This window comes from Spea bombifrons, chromosome 5, assembly GCF_027358695.1.
Source record: "Spea bombifrons isolate aSpeBom1 chromosome 5, aSpeBom1.2.pri, whole genome shotgun sequence".
In the NCBI taxonomy this organism is placed as follows: domain Eukaryota; kingdom Metazoa; phylum Chordata; class Amphibia; order Anura; family Pelobatidae; genus Spea; species Spea bombifrons.
In genome coordinates this window covers 53,270,815-53,284,774 of record NC_071091.1, presented here as the reverse complement: position 1 = coordinate 53,284,774, position 13,960 = coordinate 53,270,815, and the positions used below count along the sequence as shown (strand labels likewise).

Here is a 13,960-nt window from a genome sequence, read left to right as displayed (position 1 = left end):
AAACATGCAATTCCATTGTCTGGCCAGTTTATCTCATTTGCTTCCTTTGTGAAATTCTGTGCAACAAAATAGGTCCAAGGCACATTTCCAGAGACATTCAGCTACTTAAACAAAACTAGAAAACAGTTACATGTAGTGCTATATAATAACTCTTTTGATAACATGTAGTAATACGAGGAAGATGCAATGATTAACTCTCCTGTAAACCCACTCTTCAGTGAGACCCCAATGTATCCCTGTATTTAAATCATCAGGTGCTCTATGCTGATGAACTTCTTTGTTTTAACACCTTTCCATTTAATAAGAACTGAGTGTAAGAATTTGACAAACTGTATAAGGTAAATGACATGGATGTCATGCTTTATTCAAGTTATATGTATTAGCATGTCCCAAGTGCCCTGTTTCAACAGTCTCAATATTTACACGCCCTGCAACGTTTGCATGCAGTGTGGATCGCAGACTGGTTGGGGAGATGCTCTGATCTCCTCTGACAGACCCGAGGATCTGTAAAATCAATGAGGTGTGTTTTGATGCAACAAAGACCTCCATTCTGATTCCCACACCTTATGATAATCTGGAGGTGAACCTCTATGTGATAGCTCTTTAGGCGTTCACAGGGGTGTAACTAGAAACCACCGGACCCCGGTGCAAAAATTTCCCTGGATCCCCTCCTCCCCGACTGCAAGTAACATGTCTCACAGTGCCATCGTAGCCCCCAAACAGCTTCCCTGTGCCATCTTAGCCTCCAAATAGATTGCCTGTGCCATCTTAGCCTCCAAACAGCTTTCCCGTGTCTCTCTCTCTTTGTGCAGAGTGATCCAGCATGCAGGAAATGGATGTGATGTTACTTTCTACATGCTGGATCAGACAGGGCACAGGGAGAGAGTCTGAGAACATTCAATCAGATGATCTCTACACTCTCTGTGCCGCTAACTGCAGCTTTCACAGGTGCGGTCGCATGGGTGGTCTGGGCCCCTATAGTGGTGGGACCACTTTTGTAATGCCACTGTGAGGGTAGGTGGTCCAGCCTCCTATCACACCATCCCCCTAGGTGTGGCCACACCACCCCCAGACTCCAGCAGCACAGCCCAAAATTCCCAATTTGGAAAACCAACAAGTTGAGGGGGTATGCATTAGGGTAGGACAGCCTCTAGCAGGTCATTTGGGGTGCTGTTAAATTGCACAGAGATCGTGGTAGTATTGCTCACAAAGAGTGTATTCTGTGAACTAATAGTTCTCAGGTTAAAGTTAGAGTATTTACACTGAACTAGAGATTTATCTAGATCATGGTGCTTTCCAATGTGACTTCCTTCTGTTCAATCTCAGAAAGATGTACCTGTGATTGTGCACCATCTTTATGTATGGTTGTAGTCCATATTAAGAGACAATTTTCCTTCTGGTTAGATTTGGTGCATTTTGAACAGTGGCTCTTCACGGGTTATATGGTATATATAATACTTGCACTTTGTAAATTAATAAACGTGATTTTATCATAACAAAAAAAACCCCTGATATTATTTTGATTTTTCCCCATCAAGCTTCAATTTACTGTACTTATCACGTTACTGCGATTAATGCATTTGTAATACCGGTTTCATAGTTCACATTATGTTCTCTGAAATAAGAAATTAAATCCCAAACAAGCACACAACCATCAATTGCTTGAAAACATTTAATGGATTGGATTGTTAAGAGAATAATCGGTCAATTAAATAAGAAGGCATAAGATATTCTAAATTCAAAGCACTATGAGTAACTGACAAGCAATTCTGAAAAGGAAAAAAAAATCATAATAAAATTAACTGCTTAAAAATGTTATACCAATACATCTAAGCATCTGAAAGCTACTAGATTATCTTGCACCAAAATATAATCATAATTTAAAACAAAGACAAATATATGTAATAAAAGAACATCAAATTAAGATAGAAGAGTACAATAAAATCACATGCCTATTTGGGAAACACATTTTCTCCTGTCAGTTGTCAGAGTTCTGCTCTTGTGTATCATTTTCCTTAGTGTTGTGGTGTCTGCATATTAAATAGTTAATTATTTTATGTATGCATATTTCTTCTTGTGATGAAATTGTAAGCACAATGCCCTGGCACTCCTTTATTATGCACAGTGTGCCCCCTGGTGTTATACAGAGTAGGTTGCGCCTTATCTTGTACGATATATTTTCCTTCGTTTTATTTTCCTCTCTCCTTATTCCTTTCTTTCCCTTAATCACCCTGCTTTGTCTTTCATTTGCTGCCACTGTTTCATATTTGTAATGTCTCAACATTAGAGCCTCTTTCCAAATCCATGGCACAGAATCATTTATTTGCTTATTTAATTTGGCTTTATAATACATGCTTATTATGCATTCAAATACTTTACATCATGGACAATTTCAATCCATAGACTGATTAATGTGGTTGCCAGCTACTAGACCAGACAAGGGAAAAAAATGGCGACACTGCCATTTTAATAATCTTTTGTGAGATTAGTGGCCCAGCATACAAGAAATAAAAAATCATCACTGTTCAAGTTTCAGTAATTGTGACACAAATTGAAATGAAAAAACGGCTGAAAATAACAGGCCCCCAGGGGCCCTGCCGCTTACCTGTCCGTTGCTAGCACAGTGTGCGAGCAACGTCTCTTGAACTGGCCAGGGGAAGCAGGAACCAAGCGGAGTCACGTGAATGCACGTCACATGTGTAACACAGAGGGAAGCAGCAGGGCCCCTGCAGAAGTCTATGAGTGAGAGATCTGCAGTACAGGTAAGAGGGTGGGGGAGGGTGTATGAACTCTACAGACCTCTGCTGCTGGTGGAGCACCCGAAGATCATGTGATGCCGGGCGCTCCGTCATAGAAGCCCCCAGAGGAAGTGCTGGCGGCAGCAGCAGAGGCTGTCAGAGAGAAGGATCCGGTTCCCCTGCAGCGCTGCGGTCTTGTAGTCAGACCTCTATTTGAGGTCTGATTAGAAGACAACCTCGCATATAAGACGAGGGATATTTTTCAGAGCATTTGACCTAAAAAAAAAAAAACCTTGTCTTATAATCGAGCAAATACGGTATATATATAAGTTATTGATTTTTTGGTCCAATTTTGGTGTGTTACTTACTTTTAATAAAAGTGTATTTTTTGGGAGGGGTTTGGTGGGGGAGGCTAAAGGTGGGGTTCATTTTCTGTTTCAGCCAAGTGGATGCTGAATTTTCAGTTTTGGTCCAGAATTTTAATTTCGGTGCATCCCTAACACAAATGCTTGAAGTTAAATAATTATTTATCAAATTACTAAAAATGGTCTGATTGACTACAATTCCCATGACACTGAATCTATGGGATAGGTGTATATACATCAATCAGACATAACATTATGACCACATGCCTATTATAAATGTAGGTCCCCTTTTGCAACCCGTCAAGGCATGGACTCCACTAGACCTCTGAAGGTGTGCTGTGGTATCTGGCACCAAGACGTTATCAGCAGATCTTCTAAGTCCTGTAATGTGCGAGCTGGGGTCTCCATCGATCAGACTTCTTTGTCCAGCACATCCCACAGATGTTAGATTGGATTGAGATCTGGAGAATTTCAACACCTTGAACCAAGTCAACACTTGAACTCATTGTGTTCCTCAAACCATTCCTGAACCATTTTTCCTTTGTGGCAAGTAACATCCACATGAATGACAGGACCCAAAGTTTCCAAGCAGAACATTGCCCAAAGCATCACACTGCCTCTACCGGCATGTCTTCTTCCCATAGTACATCCCGGTGCCATGTGTGGTGTAGGTAAGCTATGCACACGGCGATCCACGTGACGTAAAAGAAAGCGTGATTCATCAGACCAGGCCACCTTCTTCCATTACTCTGTGATCCAGTTTTTATGCCGAAGTGCCCATTGTAGACGCTTTTGGCAGTGGACAGGGGTCAGCATGGGCACTTGACTGGTCTGCTGCTATGCAGCTCCATACACAAAAAAACCGTGATGCACTGTGCATTCTGACACCTTTCTATCAGAACAAGCATTAACCTTTTCAGCAATTTGAGCTACAGTAGCTCATCTGTTGAATTTGACCAAACAGGCCAGCCTTGGCCCCCATGTGCATCAATGAGCCTTGGCCACCCATGACCCTGTCACCAGTTCACCACTTTTCCTTCCGTTGACCACTTTTGATAGGTACTCACCACTGCAGACCAGAAACACCCCACAAAAGCTGCAGTTTTAGAGATGCTCTGACCCAGTCGTCTAGCCATAACAATTTGGCCCTTGTCAAAGGATCTGAGCAACTTACACTTTTCCCATTTTCCCTGCTTCTAACACATCAACTTTGAGGACAAAATGTTCATTTGCTGCCTTATATATCCCAACCACTGACAGGTGCATCGATAAGATTTGTGTTATTTACTTCACCTGGCGCCTGGGGTTTTGTAGGACAAGGTGGTAAAAACTGGTCAGGGCTACCACTGTGAATCTGGCACACTACACTTTTCCACGGAGGTGCAGTAAAGAGGGTGCCCCATTTCCACTTAGGGGTGTACTCACTTTTGTTGCCAAGGTTTAGACAGTAATGGCTGTGTGTTGAGTTATTTTGAGGGGACAGCAAGTTTACACTGTTATACAGGCTGTACACTCACTACTTTACATTGTAGCAGAGTGTAATTTCTTCAGTGTTGTCACATGAAAAGATATAATAAAATATTTACAAATGTGAGGGGTGTACTCACTTTTGTAAGATACTGTATGTGTATACGAGTGTACACTGTAGTGTCAGTGAGTGCATGTATAGTGCTGGAGTCAGTCTGTGAGTGTGTGTATATACTATTATGCCAGTGTGTATGTGTATAGTGTTGGAGTAACTCCGAGTGAGTGTGTGTACTATAGTGTCAGAGCAAGTGTGTATATGTATAGTGCTAGAGACCGTGTGTGTGTGTGTGTGTGTGTATAGCATTAGAGTGTCTGGTTTTATATATGTAAAGTGTTAGCCAGTGTGTGTATGTTGTTGGATAGTGTCTGAATGTATAAAGGTAGTGTATATGGTGTTATGTATATTACAATATGTAATTAGCATGAGTGTGTATATCAGCATATAGTGTGTGTGTATTAGGGTATGGTGTTAGCATTTGTGTACATGAGTGTAGAATCTTAGTGTGTATGTTACGGTAAGGTGTTATTGTGTGTAAGTGTAAGAATATCGGTTAAACATACAAGCTTGAGTATTTATGGTGTAAAATTGTCATAAATGAGTTAACTGCAGTACGGTACAAAGTGGTGCAACACTAAAGAAAGGTGTGTTATATTATGGAACCTAATCTCATTTTATGTATGCCTACCCTACAATATATTCTGTCCATTATCTGGTCTTCATAGGTACGTAAAACCATATCAATTGGACAGATCTACTAAAGGGAGTGAGAGATTTTAAGAAACGTATTTAGGCTTCATTGCTTTTATCATAAGAGAAAATTATCTTTTTTTGTATTTTTACCATTATATCATGCGATAGAATACAAGGGTGGCCTTAAAGTGGGTATATCTGAGCTGAATAACGTGTCTTGGGGGGAAAAAAAAGATATACAAACATACATATATATATATACATATATATATATATATATATATATATATATATATATATATATATATGTTTCCCTAGATGACATAAGGTTGTCTCCTACATCTAGCTTTAGTAAAACCATGAAAATAGCCCTGGGCTCCCAGAGGTAAAAATGTTTCCAAACCCGGGACAATTGCATGCATTTGTTTCTGCAAAAACATGCACATTGTACTAGCCACACTCCCAGCACATAAGACCAAAATGACATTTTAAGATGCCAGCATCCATATGTGCACCTGTGATGGTGGGACGGTGAAGAAAAGTATCACAATTTAGCTAGCGCATTGTAAATTTGAATATAATCCACACTTAGACAGTGCGGATGTCAATGGGATGTTTTGAGGATGAAAGGTACAATTTAAATGCTATTTCTATTTCTCGTGTGTTTTTGTTACTCGTGTTGAATAAATCACATCTGAAGACTTGCGGTTACTTACATTTGTCAGTGGAGAATGAGAGAACATAGAGAACCCTTCAAAGATGTATTCATGATCATCATACTCAATGACAGTAGGCCGGTCTGTCTAAAATGAAGAAAGGCACAGATTTTGTTAAAGCAGAATTGATCATTTTGTTCTGGCACGTTATTTCAATGATGCAAGGACACTCTAGTATGTGATTATATATACGTATACACACACATATATATATATATATATATATATATATATATATACACACACACAAGGACTTCAAAATTAAGTCCTTTCACTAAAAAGTGTCTTTTTTCCAGGCGAGCTTAATGCCCAGGCAAGATGCCAAGGATCAGGCAAGCAGAGGGACTGACCTATTCACCATATAATGCATAATCGCTTCTCTGGCAGGATCTGCTTCAGGGCAGGAAAGAGGTTAATTAAGGAGCAACAGAAGCAAAATAAAATAGTATTCACTAATTCTATTTCTGCTTTAACCTCCACTCTATATATATCAGGAAACCATTAGCATGGATGGAGAAATAAATTAGTGCGCCACCAAATCCAGAGGTAATTGGAAAAGTTCATCTAGGTTGCCAATTTGCAGATAACACACAAATCAACAACAAAAAATAAGATAAGCAAGAATACAGGGTGAAAGCGATCAATCTTTTTTATGCCTGCACAAAAAAAAAACCTGTATAATCTGGAACTGGATATACAGAATTTACTTTCAATGATGCATACAAAAACACTCTGCATAACCCATAATTCACAATGGGCTTGTATATCACAAGCAAATCAAAGCAAGGAAGTAAAACAGAGGAACTAAAATGCACTGAAAAGGAATCCATAATGAATAAATTATATATATATATATATATATATATATATATATATATATATATATATATATATATATATACACACACACACACACACTTCACAGATAGTGGGAGAACTTTCATTTCTATAGGGTCTTACCAAGAAATTTGTTGGAGGAGATACTGTTATCCTGTAGTGGAAAAGTCGTCCTGCATTGTTGGTCATAGGACGGCACGCTTTAATAGACTTAGAAAGAAAGAAAAAAATAAAGGTCAATTTATGTAGCCGTACCTCATACAGCTTTGTCTGCAACACCAAACAAATGGCTTGGAACAAAAAGGGAGACAGAGACAACAGGTAAATATAAGCACATCGAATTAATCAAAACGTGCAGGCTGGAAGTCATTCGCATCTGTACAATTTTAATTCTACAACTCAAAAAACAACTTGTCTACTGAGTGTCGCATATACAAACTTTGGAAATGGTGTATTAATGGTATATTGAAGTTCTTTAATATTGTTTCTTTACAAAAAAAATACTGACCTACTGAAGGCCCTGGGGTGCAAGGCTTTAACCCCTTCTCTTGCCAGATAGTTAGATGCTTCTAGCAGCCCAATTGTTTTTTTGTACGTTTGCATGGGGGTCTGGACCCCTGGCTAAATCTAAGGCAAGCCAGTACTGGAGCCATCTGGAGGAGAGTTTCCACACACGTTCACCAGCAAGCAGGAGATGCGTTCAGAGCGAATGTACCTCCTCCCGTAAGCCAAGGAGCTTGGGACGGGGGCTGCAACTAACGGTTATTTTCATAATCGATTAGTTAGCCCATTATGTTTTCGATTAATCGGATAAAAAATAATGTAAATTTTTAATTTATTTAAAATAAGTTAATGAACAAACTGGATGTTAAAAACAAACAGCAGAATAAAAAAAAAAACTGCATTTCTTGTTTTTTTATTTCCCAACCTGTTCCCCCAGTTATGCACATTTGAGCCAAGCTTGCCACTCCGCCCTCCCCACATATGCCTTATATACCCTATATGCCTTATACCCCCCTGATATGACACTGTGCCCCCCCCAGATATGCCTTATACCCCCCAAGATATGCCTTATATCCCCTATATGCCTTATACCCCCCTGATATGACACTGTGCCCCCCCAGATATGCCTTATACCCCAAGATATGCCTTATACCCCAAGATATGCCTTATATCCCCTATATGCCTTATACCCCCTGATATGCCTTATACCCCCAGATATGCCACTCTGCCCACCCAGATGGCAATGATTTTCATTATTTATTATCGATTTGTTGTTGCAGCCCTAATTCTGATGAATCCCTTTATTCATAGGGAAGCAATTAAAAAATGTAGGGTATATTGTTACACTCAAAAACATTACTTTACATTACAAAACTTAAAAAACATTACATGGGACTTCAAAAACCATAGTATGGCACTCACAGTATGTATGTAGTCTTCACAGCACAATATATTCATTTCAATTTCTGCAATCTAATAATCGTATAGGAAGACCAATAGAATATATCCTGTTTTATTATTAACCGTCTTTCACAGATGCTTCTTTTTTATTACAAAGGTAACTTATTACATTGGGGGAAAAAAAACTATATAAAAATTATAAATATATTGGCTGAAAACTTAATGTACAAAACAGGTCGGGAACCATTAACTAAAAAGAAACAGACTGCGCTTATGTTGCCATGGTTAAGTCTTCAATAAGTTTTCAATCTCTTACAGCTACAGGGCAACGTTAAGACCATTGTGTTAATGTTACTTGCGGAGCACAAAAGATGCATTAACGGAACAAATTCACGTATTCAGCTACTGTGCTATAGAAAAATGCCTTGCTACTTGCCCAAGTGATTACAATTAGCTTTCAGGATTTACATGTTCACCAAGAATCTCTCTCTTTTTTTGTAGTTCTAGAGTAACGAGATCCTCTGGCTAAACACCTACATGCTGCCGACAAGCACTTGTTTGTAGCGTGTCAAGAGAGAAAACCATGCACTGCTGAATTTAATTCCATCCCTGCTCAGTGTGTATTCCACTCGGTTTAGCTCTAAAACTATACTTGGAAAAGAAAAAAAAGTACAGAAACGCCTCGATACTCTGAAGACAAATAAACACTTTTTTTTTTCTTCTTACTTCTGTCAGGATGATTATACCCAATATCAAATGACATCATTGTAGACTTTCAAGCGGATTGTAGAATGTCTCGTATAATAATCACATTGTGTGTGTGTGTGTGTGTATATATATATATATATATATATATATATATATATACACACACACATATACACACACACACATATATATGACACACAATAATATAAACTATTCTTAGTCGTAGAATGTAGATTACATAGAGTGCATTATTACAGCCGCCATTTTAGTACATCATTTTGCCTTCTCATTATTGTTTCTTGTTCCCCTTTCCATATAAACAACCTCACCTCGGTTATTGTAGACAGGCTCTGTAAAATATTTGAAGACCATCCGTGGGACTAAGACTTAGCTGATACGTACATATAAATGTATTTAATGCCGATTAAGGTTCTTACCTCCTCTCCAGGATACATGCTGTGCCTAATTCCTGTCCGCCTGGCTTTAACGCTACACTTACACAGGGGTCCATCATTCATCTGATAAAAGCAAAGCGGGTTGTATTGTTATTAACAGATAAAACAAATCATTGATGGCAACGCAATGTCATACTATCTTGGAAACCAATGTCGAACTCAGAAACGTTAACTTACTTTGCCTATTTCTAAATTTGACTTAGAAAGGAATGGTTGGTTCTATGTTAATAACAGTATAATTTTAATAAATATGAATTGATTACACATGTATATAACAGGCTCTATAGATTTATAGGGAGACCACATTTCATTGTGTTAGAAAATGAGCTCAGAGGGACTCTTGAGATGCCACCGTCTAGAAGTCTAGAAGTCACTGCTTCAACACAATAAGACCGTTTCCGCTTGGGGGGTCTACACAAAGACAGATGCCACCAACAGAGATCGCTGCGCTCGCTGTTCTCTTTAGCAATATATCTGAGAAGCCATGCCGAGTCAGAGACGCTGCGTGTGGGTAATACTGACCTGACCGGGGTCATTGTACCAAAGTTCTTCATGCAGGCGATCGGGATGAGCTTTCTTCCTCTTTATTTCAGCTATCACATCAAATACCTCCGAGTCAGAACTGCTGGAGCAGCTATCATCTGTATCACAGTCAGACTCGCTGGAGCTCTCTGGTAAAAACAAAAAACAAAGATTTTTAAGTACCATATATAAGAAATGTGTGTAATACTGTTCATGTACACCCATCAGTGGGATGCGGAGGGTGCATTTCCAAAACAGTATTGTTGTTGCATTGCAGTAATAAACTGAGAAGTGCAAGAAGTTTTAGTATTTTGACTTTGATTTCTAAAAGTCTGATATAATTGTACTGTGACTAAGACATACTGAAAAGACAAGATAAACAAAGCCATGGCCTTCTAGATGACAAATAGAATATGGTCAGATCAGAAATACGATACCATTAAAGGGCAAATTATGAAAGGTAATAATAAGATACGGTAGCGTTTCTACAACGAGTATCCTGTACACGACTTTTTGTTCAAAGACTATCTTTAATAAGCCACTTTGTCTGTCAGGTGCCATTAGCTTCTGACACTAAGCATTTGAGGATGATCAACAGAATAAAGGTTTTGGGAAAGTGGAAGTCTTTTTTCATGTTTCCACATTATCAGCCCAAAGATTCATGGGGAGCACTACGTGCAGGATATGTACTTAGGGACACTTCCTGTTTTCAGGCAAATCAGTCATGAAAGTCATACACCGTTATCCAAACGTAACAAAGAGATATTGTATTCCAAGGAGCAACGCCACTTGTGTCAAAATTTCTTAATAACAGTGGCTAAATAACGTAACGTGCTAGCATTCCAACATATTTTTTTCAAGGCTCTGAAAATGGCAAATCCGGCAAGGTATGGCAATACATACCACAGTAGAGACAGGCCATACATTTAAAATCAGAAGTTAAAATGGCCCATTAAACAAATGTAAGGGGCTTCACCATGCAGAACAAAGTAATAGAGGAATTCATACGTTAATATGCATTTTTTATGGCTGCATGGGACAAGAATGCCCCTTAACACTCATTTCTATACTTAACATACAATATCATTTTTGTCATTATTAAAGTGGTGTAGCCTGTAAAACATCAGTTTGCTGAAACATTTAACAATGGGCCTGAAATAAGGCAACTTTCTAGAACATGCATTATGCAGACCCAACTTTGCCTTCTTACAGAAGTATCTTTATGGGGTTGCTCATTCGAGATGCACAGCTATACCAGGGAATTAATTCACCCGCAGTGTCCTAGGTTAGCAAACAAATGGGTTAACATGTTTTAAACAAGCATTGGTGAACCCCACAACAAGGGTAAACGCCCCTGCCGCAACTAACGAAATTATATTTTTTTGCTGCTGGGATAATAATACAGATGTCAGGAAATTTAGATACGTTGCTCTATGGTACACACGGAAGATGGGTTTTTAATAGCCTGGTAAGCACTGGCTTTTCACAGATAATGAACATATGTTGAACACAGCAAAGGTTTAAAGGTGCTCATCCATCTACTGAATTTAACGCTTTTGTAACTAAATGCAGCATTATAACACATGTAGTTCTGTCAAATGCCCCAAACCCTCCTAGAAATAATACTAGGAACGCTTGCCATGCAACACACAAGCAGACACATCCTAAATATTTGTAATGTGTTTATGTGACTGAATCTCCAGGGGAAATAAAACTTGACAAAGGTTAACACAGGTTAAAGAGCAGCCAACGCTTCCATAGTTGGTTGAAGTCAGTGAAACATTGAATTTGATGGCAAATAAAAACTGGCCCATAGTTTAGTCATTTTTAAAGCTTATTCCATTCATGTCTTAGATTCAGGGTAGCCTTATGCCTACCACAAACATGGTTAATTTCCTTCACTATATTAATATCTACCACTTCAGCTGATACAGAGTTATGGTGACCAGTGACTGATTTTCCCAATGACCGGTGACTATAACCATACACCAGTTTAAAGCATCGAGCAGCAGTTCCCATCTGCATAACAAATCAGATTTCTTACCTAAATGCTCATCTAATTTGGTTGTTGGTGGCTCCCACGCAGGTCTAGCCGCTTTAGCAACTGTTTGACGTTTTCCAAGCTCTTCTTCAAACCTGTCGTATAAATCACGTAGTCTACTTGTGCCGACTACTGTGGAGTCACCCTGTGAAGCAAACAAGGAAAATGATTGTGATTACAATAGCACAGCTGGACTTTACCTTGGACTGTAGCTAATGTAGATCTCAAATAGGAGTTAGAGGAGAGAAGACAAGAAAAAATATTTTAGTTTATCTTGTTTTCTCTTTAGCTCACTAGGGACTAAGGGGTAAAGCATGGTTCCTGTGTCCATAATTGGAAAATTGGACATAAACCTACAAGACTCAAGTGTTGGTCCATTAGAAAATTGAGACATTTTAAATAACGGCTTGTGCTGGAAAATACACATACGAAGAAGCCTCATTTTTTGTGTGAACACAGATGAATCTGAAAATTATGGAAATTGCCTGCGGTACCGTACACATGCAAAACTCACCACCTGGTCCATTGGATCACTAGTGTAGTAACTTTCAGAATGGGTGCAGCGAACCCACACTGGTTTAAGCAATTCTTCTTCCTCATCGTCATTTCTGTCCAACAGGTTCTCATCCAGAGGATCTTTCTCTTTAATAGAAGTGTAACTTTTTTCCTTTCCTGAGGAAGGGCTCTCTGGGGCACATTCCTTGTCCTCCTCTTCCCACCTTGCTCTCTTATGCCCTCGACTAGTAGATGGACTTCAGAAGATGAGGAAAAAAAACATTTATGCTGAATTCATCAAAGCGTTAACTGAAGTTAATAATTGGTGCACTAATTAGTATTTAATACTCTGTGTTAGTCGAATGCCGTGAGGGGAAACAACTCAATGCATATTGCATGTTCAAAACAATGGATTATTAAGTATTTGGAAATCTCTCACAAAGTGTACCCTCGCTCTTATTGTGTGCCAAACACTGAATATATATCTATCTTCACGCATCTCCATTAAGGCTAAAAACACGTCAACAATGTATGTAATTGCAACAACGAGCACTCTAATAACACACATGCGTGATTTCCAGCGATGCACTCTTACTACTAAAAAGTAGTGCCAATAAAACACCATTAAACCATGGGTTGGCATATATTTACCTAAAAAAGCTAATCTAATTTGGTCTTGTCCAGCTGTCAGACAGCACAGGCATGGAAAACATAGTATTTTCTGAATACTGTGTAACCACTTGTACAGTTGCGAAGCTTGAACATTTACAATCCAAACCATCGCCTACCTTTTTGGTCTCTTTCTGTAATTTCTTTCTGGTGTAACTGACCGTCGACTTTCCCGATGTCTGTGCCTTTCCCTGCACAAATATTAGACACAATGTTCAGACACGATCATACAGTATTTTTCTATTTTCCGGACAAAGAAAGCTTTAAAGAGTACCACATGCAGACAAATAGAACAGATGCATCACTTTCTGTAGCCTTGGCATTGCCAGTTGGGACACCAAGTTAAGTTCGTATGGCAGGTATAAAAATGTACAGGCAGGATGAGCCAGATACAATTATATATCAAATTCTATATTTATAAGGCTATATTGTCAGTAAAGAAATTGGAGGATACAGAGAGTTAACATCGTACTGTCACTGCCATGAATAATGTGACCATTAGAACAGTTCATATTTCAGCAAATAAAAAAAAGATGCAATACAGATGAGAAACGAGTGTGAAAAGTGCCTCAAGCTCCGAAATAACAAGAACAAAGTTAAAGCAAATGGTCTCTATAGAGGGTCAAAGGACCCTGCTAGAAATAAAGTATTTTACAATCTGAAGACATTTATTTGATGAGCAGGCTGCTAAGTGATAATATATCCGCCTAAAATTTGTCTTTTATTGAATAAATGTGGGACGAAAATGTTAAAATAGCCATAGAAATACAGAGCAATAAACACTGTGGATGC

The 13,960-nt window shown here is 38.8% G+C and overlaps 1 protein-coding gene across 1 annotated transcript in view; it reads right to left on the bottom strand.

The window, feature by feature from the left end:
• DROSHA (drosha ribonuclease III) overlaps nt 1–13,960 on the bottom strand; it is a 95,651-nt gene that overhangs the window by 78,932 nt on the left and 2,759 nt on the right. Inside the window, exons 3-9 of the mRNA XM_053466048.1 lie at nt 13,288–13,359; nt 12,519–12,756; nt 12,008–12,149; nt 9,964–10,112; nt 9,424–9,504; nt 6,998–7,084; nt 6,038–6,124 (exon numbers count right to left, since the gene is read on the bottom strand). Coding sequence (XP_053322023.1) covers nt 6,038–6,124; nt 6,998–7,084; nt 9,424–9,504; nt 9,964–10,112; nt 12,008–12,149; nt 12,519–12,756; nt 13,288–13,359 — 856 coding nt within the window. The remainder of the gene's footprint in view (nt 1–6,037; nt 6,125–6,997; nt 7,085–9,423; nt 9,505–9,963; nt 10,113–12,007; nt 12,150–12,518; nt 12,757–13,287; nt 13,360–13,960) is intronic.